Below are 15,756 nucleotides of genomic sequence, written 5' to 3' on the forward strand. Positions count from 1 at the left end.
GATTCCAGTATCCTTATTTAATTCATTTATATCCTGCCTTTTCCCCTAGTGGGGACCCAAAGTGTCTTACATCATTCTACTCTCCTCCATTTTATTCTCACAACAACCCTGTGAGGTAGGTTGGGCTGAGAGAGTTGACTGGCCCAAGGTCACCCAGCAAGCTTCTGTGGAATTAACGGGGTTTCAAGCCTGGGGTGGATTTAGGGATCATCCCTTGCTTTCTCAGGAAGTTTGCTGTTGGAATTGTTTTCGGCTGAACTCTGTATGCAAAATCTCTACCCTGCTAAATTTATTTAGAAGCATCGGTAATCTCAGTGACAATGCTTGGGAAAGCCACTTCCTTGGTAGCTTCTAAATAAGATCCCTATAAAATTGCAAATGGTTTGTAAAACTAATTATCCATTAACAGCATAATAAGAAAGCCTGGAGTTGTACAATTGCCATTTGTTTGTTTTACAACTGCACCTTCCAGTACAACTGGAATCACCCCTTCCCTTAAGGAGCATTAACTGCCTCAAGGATGCAGTGAGACTAGATGCATTTAGTCAAAATGGGCCAGGACCTAGTACTGATATGGTTGGATGCACTTCTCCAAGCAATTAGTCTAAGATCAGAACACACTGGAAAAGTGGGTGGATGTGAGCAATATGCAATTCAACAAGGATAACTGCAGAGTTCTACATCTGTGTAACAAATGAGAAACCTGAATACTGGATGGGGGAAACAGTTCTGCATAGCAGAGTGTGTGAAGATCTTAGGGTACAGGTAGACCAAGCTAAATATGAGCACTCAACATGATGCAGCAGCAAAAAAGACTAATGGGGTCTTGGGGTGTATCAACAGAGGCAAAACATCCATAAGATGTCATAGTCCTGGTATACACCATATTGATCAGACCATACCTGGAGTACTGTGTACAGTTTTGGAGGCCTCACTTAAAAAAAGGATGTGGACAGAATAGAGAGGGTGCAGAAGACAGTGATAAGGATGATCAGGGAGATCAAGCCCTACACGGAAAGGCTGAGGGACTTGGGAATGTTAAGTCCTGAAGGAAAAGGCTGAGAGGGGACATGATGGCTCTCTTTAAACATTTGAAAGGGTGTCACTTAGAGGAGGGCCAGGGAGCTGTCCCTGTTGGCAGCAGAGGATAAGATTTGCAATGATGGGTTTAAATTACAGGTAGAAAAGCACCAACTGGATATTAGGGAAAACTGTTAGCGTAGTTCATCAGTGTAACTGGCTGCCTAGGGAGGTGGTGAGCTCCCCCTTGTTAGAAGTGAAGGACGTTTTGTGCTGTTTCTTGCCTCAGCCTTCAGAGGGGGACTAAACATATAATCAGAGTGAGAGAGAGACCTGGGCTGATCACCCTTTCCTTTCTGCTTCTCTGATTCTATTCCTTGGATGTGTTGATTGCTACTCTCAGGGTAAGCTTCCTTCCTTCATTCCAGCATTGTCCCCTCATGTGCACATGTTGCCACAACTCTTCACCTTGGCAACATGGATGCAGGACATGCTTTTCTGCATCCCTATCCCTCCAGCTAACTAAACTATCTAGAAATGGAGTTCTCTATAATAAAGAACTCTTGTTAGTTTGAAGTGACAAAAGAGGCTCTGTGTAAGTTTCTTCTTAGCTGCACACACACTGTCTAGAAAAGGCTCAATTCACTGTAAGCCTAGAGCACTCTTGCTAACTTCAGGACCCACAAATCCCATCACCCCTCAGTGGCAGTCTTCAGGCAGCAGCTGGACAAACACTTGTCAGGGATGCTTTAGGCAGGGTAATCCTGCAATGGGCAGGGGGTTGGATTGGATGGCCTGTATAGTCCTTTCCAACTCTGTGATTCTATGTCCTTAGACTGTACCAACAGAAACTCATCCAAAGGAATGAGACTACTCTGTGCTCCATGAGAATCCTGATATTTGTCCTCTTATCAGACAGCCTTGCATAGATGCCGTGGTAGCTTCACCACCATCCTTGCTAGTCATCATGAAAATGTGCTTTAGTCTGTGTTTGAGCATATTTCTTGTAAAATTTCTGCCACCTGTGTTCAGTCATCTTGCAATTTAATACACTGACCTAAATTTCTCAAACCAAGGAAGCAACTGGACTCCGTGAGAAGGCACTAGGATCATAGGAGTGATCATGTCAGCTGCATGCATCATTTCCATATTCTAGTGATTGATGAATAATTTTGTTAACAAGAAAGCAATGAGAGTGATCAGGAAACCAGATCCATCAGGCTCTGGAAATGAAGGGTGTTAATGGGTTCCCCACCCATGCAGAGCTTCCGAGAAGCCTTGTAACTTCAAGTCAGAACAGAAGACCTGCCAGTTCATCTGTAAGACCTGCCATACAAGCAGTGAATATAGTGCTCAGGGCAGCCCTATGGCTGTTTCAGAAGCCATGAAGTACCTAGTCACACTAATGAAGGTGGCATCCACATAGATGTTGAAACCACCAAGGGCAGTTTAGCACCACATCTGAGACTATCTCAAGCAATTCAAATAGGGAGACTATTAAACAGTGGTGTGGGCAGTTCACTAAAGAGTAATTTATTATGTGTTCCTAATAGTAGGTAAATAAAAATGTCCACAAAGCACTCTTTGGGCACGTTGAATTAGTTTTGAAGTTTTTTTGGGTCCCAGCCAAATACTGAAAATGAAAACAGTACAGAATGGCATCTGGATTCTGTGTACTTCTTATGGAATTCAGGCCTATTCCCCCTGAAGAAAACTAATTCTATACAAGGGCAAACAATGTGAGAGGCTGTGGTTCAGAGACAGAACAATGGGAGAGGCTGTGGTTCAGAGACAGAACATCTCCTATGCATGCAGGTGAATACAGGTTTAATCCCAATACCTCTGCTTGAGATCCTGGAAGACTAACTACCAGTCAGAGCAGGCAATGCTGACCTTGACAGATTAATGGTCTGACTCATTAAGAAGGCTTCATGCTATTTTCAGGTGGAGGCTTGCATAACAGTGCTCCCATGCCTTTCCAGTTTCCATGCCCAGAAAACTAGTATGGAAAAGTTAGCATGAAACCCCTTCTTGATATCTGGTTTTCTATGGGCAAGGAACTTTTTGCATGGAGGGCCATTCAGTCAGCCTTTTGTGTGGAGGACCATGCCCCCCACCTACAGTATGAAGAGATACTGCCCAGACACGTCAACCACCTCAGTCAGTCCTTATAGTTCCATTGTTTTCAGTTGCTGAACACACTTCATGTGGTGCTCTAAAGCATATTCCCCTTCTCTCACCTTTTTGACCTGAGTTCTTTTTCGAGCTTTATTTTTAAAATGTGTGTTTCCTCAGTAAATTTATTTAACTCTCTCCTTAATTCATCCATCTGTTGTTGGCGTTCCCTGCGAGAGAAGAAAGAAATTGCAGCAAACATAGTCCCTTATGGCTACAATGAGGGATCTGTTCAGCACCCTCAGCTCACACCAGGTCTCCGTCGGTGCCTGGGGCAAGCAGCCCCCTCTGCCCGCCCCCCCCCCCCCCCCCCGATCTGGCCCTGCCAGTTGGCAAATGAAAGATCCCTGCCACACGGCCTCTTCTTCAAGATCACCTGAATTCACATATTGACCACATGTGTCACCAACATGCAGTGGCTGCAGTATAAACTGGAAGACACCCTTAATAGTTGGCCTAAAAACAGCTGGGATCTGAGTACTGAACTCAGCTTTTTCGAGACTCTTCAGTACAGGTCCTGGGGGTGAAATTATATCCACATTGGAGAGGGAATGATTTATACAATGATTGGGAAGCATGTGTGTTTACAAACAAAATTACTTATTACTTACTAGTTAATGCTTGCAAGATTTTAGGGAGGGAGAGAACAGAGAACTTCACTTTATTTTCTTTCTATGTAGTTTAAGCTGCATTGGTAAAGCAAAAGGCTCTATCTTCCCCATCATTAGCCTCTGCAGATCCCCCAATGCCCAGCTACCATTGACTTATGACAGCATCACCTCATTCCTCCTCCTCCTGTAGTGGTCAGGGAAAAGATTAAAAGTTGTTGTTCACCTTCTAGTGTCTGATGTAGGATGGCATTGGCTCTTTAAGATGTCACCATCTTGTTGAAGATTATGCGCACACACACAAAAACATTTATACCTGAAGCTGCCACTAACTTGGGGCAAGCAGCCCCCTATGCCCGCCCCCCCCCCCCACAAGAAGACAAAAAATGATATGTGGTGGAGAAGGTGAGATGTTACTGTATGTCTGTGTGTTCTGCTTATGTAGCTGTGTACACACACAAATATGTGTATGTGCAACCCTGGCCCCTTTATTGCTGTCACACTGATAGAAATGGAAAGCTGGCTTGCTCATTTATTTAATTCTACTGATCAAATGGCTGGAGGCTCACACACACACTGGGTTTATTAAATCTGTCTGCCAAGTGAGTTGTTAAGTTTTTAAATGTTTTACATTTAATTTTCATTTTACACACTGCCTTTCTCCCCAGTGAGTACCCAAAGTGGTTTACATTGTTCTTTCCTCCTACATTTTATCCTTAGAAGGAGGGAGGTTACACTGAGAAAGAGTGGCTGGCCCAAGGTCACCCAGCAAGCTTCCACAGACTGGAGATTCAGACTCAGATCTCCCAGATGAGGACGAAGAAGATGATATTGGATTTATACCCCACCCTTCACTCTGAATCTCAGAGCGGCTCACAATCTCCTTTACCTTCCTCCCCCACAACAGACACTCTGTGAGGTGGATGGGGCTGAGAGGGCTCTCACAGTAGCTGCCCTTTCAAGGACAACTCCTGCAATAGCTATGACTAAACCAAGGCCATTCCAGCAGAAGTAAGTGAAGGAGTGGGGAATCAAACCCGGTGCTCCCAGATAAGAGTCCGCACACTTAACCACTACACCGAACTGGCTCACCCATCGATCCAACTACTACATCACACTGGCTCTCCATTTTAAATGAATGGGCAAAATGGGAACTTAGAAATTTAAGAATAAAAATAAAATCTAAAGTTGAGTGATAAAATTGCTGTCACATTGCTGAGAGCCACCATGGGCCCCCAGACAAAGACTCCACTTGGGCCACCCTTATGACCCTGATCCAAACCAAATGTCAAAACAAATCATTTGGCTTGCTGTTACCAGGAATCTATAGTAATAAAATAATTGGCCTGCCTGTCCATCTATTTATTATTTATTTTACTTATATCTCACCTTTTGCCACTTTGAGGACTCAAAGCAGCACATATCATATTCCTCTCCTCCATTTTATCCTCACAACAACCCTGTGAGATAGCTGTATGTGACAGGCCCAAGGCAGCATGTGTGTCAGGCCTGCAAGCTTCCATGACAGAGTGGGGATTTGAACCTGCATTTCCCAGATCCTAGTCCTACACTTCAACAACTACGCTATGCTGGCAGGGATCACTCATCAGACAGTAAAGCTAGAAGACTCAAAATTGGTCACATGGGAAAGTCTGGGCCTAAGTGAGGCAAACCACCACCATCCTGTACTATTTGCAATGGAAGCTAAGGGTCTCTGTTTGTGGCAGGAATAACTCAAAAGATAACACTGCATGTTTGAAACTTGGCCACCAACCCCAAAATGATGATGGAAGTTGCACTGCCCAAATAGAAGTCAACTGGAACACCTGGAAACAGGTTATCTTCATAACTGGAAACTTGTAATAAGAGAGCTTTTAAGCAACCTGCTGTGTGTCTCTCAGATCTCCACCCACCATGGAAGGCTGCTGGGTGACATCATACTCTCAGCCAGATCTACCTTGTTGTGAGGATAATAACCGATCATACAGTGCCTTCCACTGGGCTAAGGCTTTCTTGCGTACCTAGTGGTTGCAGCCAGAATTGTTTGTGCTGGTTTCAAGGGCCATCAGAATCCCTCCCCCACCCAGTTGCCCTCTTGGCAATCCTGAGTGCTGTAGTATTGAAGTAGCATTCATGAATGATAGGCTGGGTGCAAGCTATCGAGGACACTCCAACAGTGGGGTATAGACAGACTCACTTGTTCAACTAATTAGACATGTTCAAAAGCAGAAAACATGAAAGGCCAACCAATTTCAAAAGAATCCCCCTGCCCCTCCAAAAATCAACCATACACGAGTTACTGGGTGGAGAAACATAGCTTGCAGTTCTACAGAGTTAAACAGCTTAAATCCTATTGACTTCAGAGGACCTTCAATAGCCATCAGAGACTGCCATGTTAGATGCTGCACATGCAAGATTAGATTTACATGTAATTATTCAGAAGCCACCATTTTCAGGCTAGGAATGCACATCCAAACATTTTGCATGCATCATACCAGGATTTTTCTTGGAAGGTGTCAGATATGTATTGTCTTAACTTGGCAATCTTTTCTTCTCTGTTCCTTATATCTACAGCATTCTGCTTTTTCATTTCAAGCACCAGCTCTGCATGCTAACACAAGAAAGCAATCATAATTGCACTCTGATGAATAAACACTGAACAATACAGAAGGATATGTTTGTATCTGAATATCATCTGACTGTCAGGTGCCTTGAGGATCCAACTCTAGTGGGTTGGAAGGCAGAGTATATAAATATTAGGAACTTACTTCCTAATAAGTATATTTAGTACTGAAGTCCTAGACTGTCTTCTGATATATATGCACAGGGCTTACCCCCACCGCTGGAGTCCATAGGAGCAGAGTTCCGCTTGGACTGGTCAGGGCTCTGACTGACCCAACCTGCCACATGGCAGCCATGTGCTCCAAGGCCAGGCAGTGTGGCCTGATATGCAAATGAGCTCCTGCTGGGCTTTTTCTACAAAAAAGCACTGCATATGCGAACATACAAGATTTTTAGGCAAAATATATAAATATTTAAGCACGAGAGAGAAATTGTTCTTCTTTTCTTTTCTTTTCTTTTTTTACAAACCTGTGTGTGCTGTTTTTGAAGTATTTTTGTATAGTGTTGTTTGGTTTCCTCAAGCAATTGGATTTTCTCCTTCACTAGATGCTCTGATTTTTCCAATTGCCTTTCTGTTTCTTTCTGATGTTCTTTCACTAATTCAATGGCTGTGTTATATTCAGCAGCCTGTTAAAAGTACCCCCCCCCAAAAAAAATTAGATTAACCACTCATACCTATTTAGAAGGAAGTCCTAATAGATCTAAGGATTGTAGTCTGAGAGATGTTCATCCAGGAGTGTTCTAGGTATGGGATCTCTAAAATGAGCATGGGTCACTCTTGCTTGGAAAGGTTTCCCTATTAATAACCAGTGGCTTAAAATTCCTTTTGTACACTTCATTCAAAAGTAAGGAGGCAGCCTGCTTGTTCAAGGCTCATATAATGCAATGGAAGCCACACAGAACTCTGGATCAGGGGAAACACATTTTTAATCACCAGCATTTTAAGTTTATAAAACAAGATGCTGTATATATTCAGGGAAATAGTAACAAAATATTCTCAGCCCAACTCTACCTTTGTTTACATGGGAGTAAGTTTCAGTTGGTTCAATAGGGCTTACTTCCCAATAGGTAAATTTAGTAATGGGGTCCTAGACTGTCTTCTGATATACATGTGAACACTCAAGTTTTTAAAGTGTACATCTAAGAACATACAATGTGAATACGAGAAATATGTATCTGAAAAGATATGTGTACTTTACAAAGACACCAGATACCTAGGATTGGCTGTAGCTCTGAGAATATACAAGGGGACAAACATTGATGTGTATGTAAAATATAAAGCATTTCTTATGGGCATGGAAGTATCCTGACCTTTTGTGCAGATCAGGGGAGGATTGCCAACCTCCAGTTGGGGGCAGGAGTTCCCTGGTTTGGAGCTCTCTCCCACTTCAGGGTTATCAGAAAGCAGGGGAGGAGGGAAATGTCTGCTGGGCACTTCATAGGGTTGCCAGGTCTGTGTTGAAAAATACCTGGAGACTTTGAGAGTGGCTCTGGGAGAGGGAGGGGAGGGGCCTCAGTGGAGTACAATGCCATAAAGCCCACCCTTCAAAGCAGCCATTTTCTCCAGGGAAGGTAATCTCAGTCAGCTGGAGATCAGTTGTAAAAGTGGGAGTTCTCCAGGCTCCACCTGGAAGCTAACCCCCTTAGCACTCCATTATAACCTATGGAGACTGGTCCCCTTAGTGTATAATGGAGAATTGATCTGTAAGTATCTGGAGCTCTGAGAGGGCTGTTTTTTGAGGTAAAGTTTCCACATTTTCTGCATAGCATCTGGTGACTCTTCTCAAATATTCCCCCCCGCAAAGTTTCAAAAAGACAAGACCAGGGAGTCCAATTCTATGAGCCCCCAAAGAAGGTGCCCCAATCTGCCATTATGTCCAATGGAAGGAAAGCATGTGGTCCCCTTATATGTGATGGTCAGAACTCCCTCTGGAGTTCAATCATGCTTGTCACAATCTTGCTCCAGGCTAGGGTTGCCAAATTGACTCAGGAAATATCTGGGGACTTTGAGGGTGGAGCCAGGAGCAAGGTTGTGATAAACAGGATTGAACTCCAAAGAGAGTTCTGGCTATCACATTTAAAGGGACAATGCTCCATTGGAAATAATGCTTTCCCTCCACTGGAAATAATGAACAATAGGGGCACCTTCTTTTGGGGCTCATAGAATTTGACTTCCTGGTTCAATTTTTTTGAAACTTGGGGTTTTTTTTAAAAAGAGATGCTATGCTTAAAATTTGGTGCCTCTACCTAGAAAAACACCCCGCATACCCACAGATTGATTCTCCATTATTCTCTCCATAGGGTACAATGGAATGCCCAACAGGCATTTCCCTTCTTTCCCCTCCCCATTCTGCTAACCCTGAATCATGAGGGGGGAAGATCTCCAAACCAGGGGATCGCCTGTCCCCAACTGGAGATTGGCAACTGTACTCCAGGCTCCACCCCCAAAGTCTCATAGCTCCATCCCCAACATCCCCAGATATTTCTTGAGTTGGACCTTGTAACCCTAGACCAGGGCAATCTGTGACCTACCAAGCTGAAAGCAGCCCATCAGGCATGCACCGTGGCCTGGAGTTTGACAAATATCCCCTTTTTCAGTAGGGTTATAGGATCTCTGGAAGGATCCCACATATAACTGATAGGCAGTGTTTGGCTTGGTGGATTAAAAATTGTGGAGACTTTATATATGTGTGTGTGTGTGTGTGTGTGTGTGTGTATAATCAGTCAGCTGGAATTTGCAATACCTGATCTTTAGTTATTTTCATTAATCTTGATATAGTTGAATCCTTCTCTTTTAGGTTGCCTCTGAGTTGCAGATTTTCCTCTTGTAAGTTTTTAAACTTTTCCAGAATATTCTCATCTTCGTCTAAAGATGCCTGTTCGTTTACAAAAGATGGAACTCTGGTTACCAGAGGCATGGGAGAGGCCACGCTAGACACATATTGGATTGGATCCCAAGTACTGCCTGGGAAGTGGAGTCGACAAAATGTGAATTTCTTGCCTCTCCACTGCTACTACAGCTCATGGCATTCTTTCAAATTCTGTTCCTGGAGGTCAAGGTTCCTTGGAAATAGCATGAGAAAGTGAAGCAGGAGGTGGAAATGGGGTTAGAATTCCTGCTCTCAAATCTGCCAACAGAAGTCCTCTTCTATCAGTATAACTGCCATCTACTATTACTAGCTATTGTTTCATGGAGAAAATTCCTAACACAGCAACTAAAGTGCATTGATCAGAAAGTCTTTAGCTATGCTTCAGCTAAATTAAGGGACTTTGCTATATTTTGCTTTGTTTCTGTTTTCTCTTTTCAATTTCTGACTCTTAATAGTCACCTCTTAATATACAGCTCATTACTGATCTGTCATGGATAAGAGCATTCAAAGGGCAACATAAAACAACAGTTCAGGGGCTACAGGCTTGCACAGCTCCCATATGGAATTATTCAGATAACCAGTCACCATTCCAAAAAAGATCGCTATACAGCAACTTTGCTTCAGGGCTTTACTCTATGAGATGCTGGGAGCTCTATGGAACTCCCTGCTTCAGATATAGATCTGCTGTTCATATGAACCCATCTCAGCAGTTCATTTTAATCTACCCATATTTGGTATCTCTTACCTGAATTGATTTGTTGACATGTGCTTTTTCTTCTGTCATGGGGTCACTCCTCACATTTGTGTGTGATTTTGCTTCTTGATTTCTAAGTGCCACACCAACAATGCAAGATGGAATCCTTGACTTGGCAACCACTTTTGTAAGCAATGAAGTCGAGCCACAATGTTTCAATGGTTCAGGAGCTTTAAAAGCACACCCATTCATTTTCAGTGCTTGGCGCTTGGCACCGGGCATTATTTCTTCAGTCTTCAGCACTCAGGTAGGCTTGTCTGTGTAAAAGCTGGTTTGTAACACTCTGTTGTGCTGTAGTGTGATCAAGAAACAAAAGCCTAAAGACAGAAGTACATTTGATTCTGAATAGTTAGATTTATAGGAAGCAGGGTGCAGTTTTAGTACCCCCTGTTTTGATTCCAGGAGCATACTTCCAATATCTCCTGTTTAAATGAACACATGCCGTTCATTCCCATGTGGAAAGAGCTGTATTTGGCTGTGCTGCTGTATTTGGCTGTGCTACCCTCACTGCCCCTGCCACTGGTTTGCATGCCCTCATTGACAGGGTGGTGGTGCTATGACAATCTGTGCACAGGCAACACAAAGGTCTCCTGTCACATAGCAGGGGACCAGGGAGGGCCTCTAGTACTGACTGCCACAAATCTGGCAAGGGTCTAGTACCTTTTAATCATGACCAAAGAGACATGAGGACCCAGGCAGTTTAACAACAAGTTTAATATAAGTGCTCTAGAACAAGTGGGTAGTAAAATGTTTAGTGTACAGTGAATAATAAAGGTTTGTATAAAGAACTAGAAAGCCCTGACGCATCTAACTAGATGTTCCCTTCCTAATTCCAGATGGACTCACTCCTCCTTAGTGAGGCAAGCCACCTTCTCTCCAGATTGCAGCCTCTCCAGAGAGAACCACCTCTCTTTGTCTGCAGCCTTTCCAGAGGGAATACACCCTTTTGTAGCTTGGACTTTTTATGCTTTCCTCCAAGGTCCCACCCCTCCTTGGCCAGTTTTCCTTCCAAAACTGTTTCATCCAATCAGAGGGACAGAAGTGATCCTAGGAGTAGTAGGCCCAATAGCAACTCCAAGGTAAGCTTCTTCAGGCCCTGTAGGCCTCATGGCCTAAGTGACGCCTCCCTTCCTGGGGTTCTCTAAAATATGCAAAAAAACCCTTTGGCACACACCCTACTACCCTGGAAGAGCAACAAAGGGTGCATGTGCAGAATGCTTGTTCCTTACAAGCAAAGGAGCTTGTGGTAGGGCTGTGAATTTATTTATTTATTTATCTTAAATCAGTGACAGAGTATCTGTTTTGCATGCAGGTTCAATCCCTGCCGACTCCAGTGAATACAATTATGAACATATGAAGCTGTCTTATACTGAATCAGACCCTCGGTCCATCAAAGTCAGTATTGTCTACTCAGACTGGCAGTGGCTCTCCAGGATCTCAAGCTGAGGTTTTGCATGCCTATTTGCCTGGACCCTTTTTTAGTTGGAGATGCCAGGAATCGAACCTGGGACCTTCTGCTTATCAAGCAGATGATCTACCACTGAGCCACCGTCCCTCCCCAGGTAGTAAGCAATGTGCAAGACCACCACTTGAAACACTGAAGAGCTGCTGCCAGTCAGAGTGGACTGCTGACTTCTATATAGCCTGATTAAGACAGGTTCATATGAAATGCAAGCAGTTACCATCAAGATTAAGAGGCAGGATTTGGCAACGAGAAATGGGCATGGCCTTGGCCCTCCAAAGGCCATTTGGAATTGTTCTGCATTTTAGAGACACCTGCCCAGGCTCAGAAATTGTTGAATCTCCATGAAAACATGACTTGAGTAACCAGCTCAAGGTTAGGGCTGACAACTTCAAGTTTGGAAATACCTGGAGATTTGAGGGTGGTGCCTGGGAGAGAGGGGTTTATGGAGGGGAGGGACCTTGGCTGGGTATAATGCCATGCAGTCCACCTTCCAAAGCAGTAGGGTTACCAGTTCTGGGTTGGGAAATACTGTCCTAAAGATTTTGGGGGGTGAAGCCTGAGGAGGGCAGGGCTTAGGGAGGGGAGGGACTTCAAGGGGGAATAATATAATACAGCCCACCTTCCAAAGCAGTCATTTTCTCCAGATGAACTGATCTCTGTTGTCTGGAGAGATCTCCAGCCGTCATTTGGATGTTGGCAATGCTACAAAGCAACCATTTTCTCCAAGAAATGTGGATTTAAAAAATAAATAAACAAGCAAACAACTTATGCAGTTGTAATTTCAGATCTCCTGCAGCCCCCATTTGGAAGGACCTCACAAAGAGAGAAACAGGGTCGACATTTGGGTTCCACTTTTGAAACCTACTTTGTTATGCTTTAAATTAAACAATTCGCCTGTTCCTAAGGAAACAAATAAAAGGATTTTGAAAGTGTCGGCAAATAGTGGCCCCTTGAGGTCAGGGCAAGTAACGGGGGGGGGGGGGGGGGTAGCACGACATCGTGTCCAACCACAGCCTCTTCATTCTCCAGCCCCCCCCCCTCCCTTTTACCGCTCCGCCCACTAACCTCCCCTCAAATCTTCGGCAGCGGAGGCTGCTGGTAGCACGATGCCGCTTGTTGCTAGGTGACCAGACGCGCAGGGGCGGGGTGGAGTGGGTGTGGTTCTGCGCGTGCGCGTGTATGTGTAGAGCGCCAAGGAAGCCGCTGCACTGCGACAAGCGAAGAAGCAGTCGGGCGCGCGAGACCCGCTCTCTGGCTTCGGTGCGCGCACGGGCTTTCTTCCCGATTGGCTGATTTGGACAGAGAAGAGGCGGGGTTGTCCGCTGCACGGCTTGTTGATTGGCTCAGTCGGGTGTGAATGACCGAGCTTCTCGCCCTCCCTTTCTCTATTACCTTCCCCTTTTATGAGAAAAGGGCGGTAGTCAATGTGCGTCTCTGTGTAGCTCGGCTCCCCAAGGGTAGGGGTAGGCAGAGCAGATGGGTGGGGGCTTTTCCGTTTGTAAGAATAGCAGCATCCCCTTTCCTTCAGTGTGAGCAGGGATGGAGGCAGGGTTAGGATGGCAGCTTCCCCAGTGGCTGGTTAATTTAAATGTGTATTGCTGGTAGCCTGTTTAATTTATATAGGTTTCACCTCGTTAACATTTTGGCTCACTTTATTTTAAAAAAAAATTACGTTAGTGTTTTTTAAATTTTCTTTGAGGGGAGTAATATTATTATAAGCTGATTTGTCTACATGGTTCCTATGCAAATTTGACAGACTGAAAATAATAATATTTATTGTTTCATAGAGAATTGAATCACAGTGCATCCAGAAATTGCTTTGGCTTAGTTCACAGGGTCAGAAATTCTGAAAATAATGGGGGTTGTGTGGGATTTCACCTCCCTGGTGAAATGAGGCAAAGAGTAGGTAGACATTGAAAACAAGAGAATTGCCTGATCTCTTGGCTGGAGCTGGGATTACCTGCAGCCAGGGATGCCTCTTAATATAGAGGACAGTACTTTGAACTTGGATGTCTCTTTGGGAAAGTAAAATATGAATGAGAGCATGCCATAGAAGACAGTTTTGTGAAGTATGGGCATCAGTGCCTTCATTTGTCAGGAACAACAAAAAAAATGCTGGAGGGTGATTGTGAAATCTACCCTACTTTCTCTTTGTCCAGCAGACAGAGCAGTGGAGCGGGTGGGGTGGAGGGATGGAGACACAGAAAGAGCACAGCCCTCTCACGACCAGCCTAAGATGCAAATCTATCTGTTCCTTTTTGCCTGCCAGGAGGCAGAAACTAGACAGGGCTGGGAGGAGCATCTGACTCCTGAATGTGGGTAATCAAAACACTTTTCGCTCTTTGTCTCCCCTCAGGATACATCTGTTCGGTCTTCGCTCTTTGCTGTCTCTCGTTTTGCTGAGAGTCAAGGGACGCAGTCGCCTCATTCTGAATTGGGAGGCCCATCATCGGTTTGACTAGAAGCAGCCTGTTTCTGTTGAATCATACTTCAGGTAACTAGTATTAATTGCTTCTTTCTGCTTTTTAAGATATTATCTAGCCTCCCCATCTAATGCTGCAACAAGAGGTTAGGGTTGACTGGAAATTCCAGAAGGATATGCGATTGCAAAGGCCTTCTGCCCATTCCAGAGGTCCACTGCTTTTAGCCAGAGGGCCCCTGCAGTTGTCATAGCTGCAGGTGACCAGAGCAGTGACTGCAGTGAATGATGTAAAGTGGGGGAAAGTGGCTAAATAAACCTTTTCAGCTTTCGTTTGCTGTGAGTGGGGGTCTCCTATCCAAGTGTGTCAGTTTTTTTGCTGACATTATTAGCCTCATTTATTTTAAAACTTATCTTCCCAGTCTAATAAAACCCGTCTAAATGTGGCTCAGTACAGAGAGATAGCCTTTACATTTTTATTACTTTAGTATTCAGAGAAGGTTCTTGTTTGCTGACAAGCTTATTTTGCCTTGGAAAAGTCTAGGAATATTCACCAGATCTTTGGATAGGATTTTTTTCCTGTCTCCTTTTGTATGGCAGCTTTACCTGAAATGCTTCTTTCTTGCAAGACACAAACTTTCTGGAACCCATCATTGGCTTCAGGGCAATTCTATCTCCTTGGGATAGTTGTGCTGTCACTCATAAGCAAATGACTTGGAATTCTCACAATTTGTCTGATAGCTAGCCTCTTAATATTTATGTTGTCATGCCTTGGATCCCTTTCCAGAAAACTTTAATTTTGAAATACACAACTGTCTTGTGCATCCACTGTCTCTCCTGTACTGCCATTCCTATCCTATAGATTTAATAGTTTCTTATGCAGTTTTAGATGTAAGTGACACTCCTTGCCTTATGATTGTTTTTCTGTGAAACATGTAGGACCAGTTCCTGTGGAGGCTCATTCATGTGCCTTTTTAGTTTCACATCTGCAATTTTTAAATTTTAATTCTTTATTCTGAGAAATGGGGGTTAACACCTCATTGAGGTGACCATTGTGCATGCTTTGGAACAAAAAACATGGATTGTTACTATCCTCCTGAACTCTCAGCTTTCATGCCCAAACTCCTGTTCTTTGGCACATGGATATTTGAGTCAGATCTTAACTTCATGATGGGTAGCCAAGAACATTTGGGTTAGGATTTTTGCTTGACCCTTTTTGCTTGCTAGACAACATCCCAGCCCTTGGCACTTAGCTTTTTTTGATCCTGCTCTTCCTTCTTTCTCTGAAGAAATTCAGGAAGCATTCATTCACTTCTCAGACTGTGAGAAGGAACAGACTCTGCCACCTGTGCATCATTTGGGAAGACAATAGCTTGTAGCCTGGTAAAGATTACTTGAGCCAATGGGACTGAGAAGAGATGGAATGTAGTTCTTGACTCCTGAACTTGTTTTTTTTAGAGCCACCAACTTGATAAATTCAATAACCAACATCTTTTTCTAATTCTCTCAGAGAAAACTGAAAATAAATGATGATTAAAGCTGATTTTGCTGGCATTACATGAAGTTGTAGTATGATGTGATATTGCTCTGTGTCTACAAGATGTGTTTGGAGTTGGCTTAGAAAGAAGCATAAGATCTCTCTGACATAAGAACATAAGAGAGAAGCCATGTTGGATCAGGCCAATGGCCCATCCAGTCCAACACTCTGTGTCACACAGTGGCAATGTCAATGGACATTGATACCCTTTCTTGGATAATAGCCATACAATCTGATGTCCTCATTTTATGAAGAAAATCTAGACAATATTTTCATATCTTAAAAA

The 15,756-nt window shown here is 43.8% G+C and overlaps 2 protein-coding genes across 11 annotated transcripts in view; one reads left to right on the forward strand and one right to left on the reverse strand.

Annotated features, from left to right (window-relative positions):
* Positions 1-3,256: 3,256 nt before the first annotated feature.
* On the reverse strand, positions 3,257-12,890 carry LOC132579411 (E3 ubiquitin-protein ligase BRE1A-like). 4 transcript variants are annotated; one of them, XM_060249758.1, is made up of 6 exons: positions 12,580-12,890; positions 10,041-10,340; positions 9,170-9,301; positions 6,894-7,052; positions 6,299-6,414; positions 3,257-3,365 (listed from the first exon to the last, which is right to left on the reverse strand). In XM_060249758.1, exons 2-6 carry the CDS (start codon positions 10,269-10,271, stop codon positions 3,257-3,259), a joined length of 747 nt encoding a protein of 248 aa, XP_060105741.1. In that variant the 5' UTR covers positions 10,272-10,340; positions 12,580-12,890. The 4 variants fall into 4 exon arrangements, with proteins under 4 accessions (XP_060105741.1, XP_060105733.1, XP_060105723.1 ...); XM_060249750.1 differs by having other exon boundaries at positions 10,041-10,306; positions 12,580-12,795; XM_060249740.1 differs by having other exon boundaries at positions 10,041-10,366; positions 12,580-12,795.
* A 21-nt stretch (positions 12,891-12,911) lies between these two features.
* The window catches only part of SANBR (SANT and BTB domain regulator of CSR), a 53,296-nt gene continuing 50,451 nt past the window's right edge, over positions 12,912-15,756 (forward strand). For 6 of the 7 annotated variants that reach the window (XM_060249680.1, XM_060249705.1, XM_060249688.1 and 3 more), the window contains exon 1: positions 13,729-14,008. The gene's annotated coding sequence lies outside the window, so the exon portion shown is untranslated. Of the gene's footprint in view, positions 12,941-13,728; positions 14,009-15,756 lie in introns of those variants that run through there. The other variant, XM_060249697.1, reaches the window with a different exon arrangement.

Source organism: Heteronotia binoei, chromosome 1 (genome assembly GCF_032191835.1).
Source record: "Heteronotia binoei isolate CCM8104 ecotype False Entrance Well chromosome 1, APGP_CSIRO_Hbin_v1, whole genome shotgun sequence".
In the NCBI taxonomy this organism is placed as follows: domain Eukaryota; kingdom Metazoa; phylum Chordata; class Lepidosauria; order Squamata; family Gekkonidae; genus Heteronotia; species Heteronotia binoei.

Bases quoted from the DNA above. Each gene is read 5' to 3' on its own strand.
- LOC132579411 (XM_060249758.1), bottom strand. From the start codon at position 10,271: ATGCCCGGTGCCAAGCGCCAAGCACTGAAAATGAATGGGTGTGCTTTT. The intron at 9,302-10,040 runs GTAAGAGATACC...GTAAACGAACAG, and splicing joins ATGTCAACAAATCAATTCAG to GCATCTTTAGACGAAGATGA. The intron at 3,366-6,298 runs GTATGATGCATG...CTTCTCTCGCAG, and splicing joins ACCTTCCAAGAAAAATCCTG to GGAACGCCAACAACAGATGG.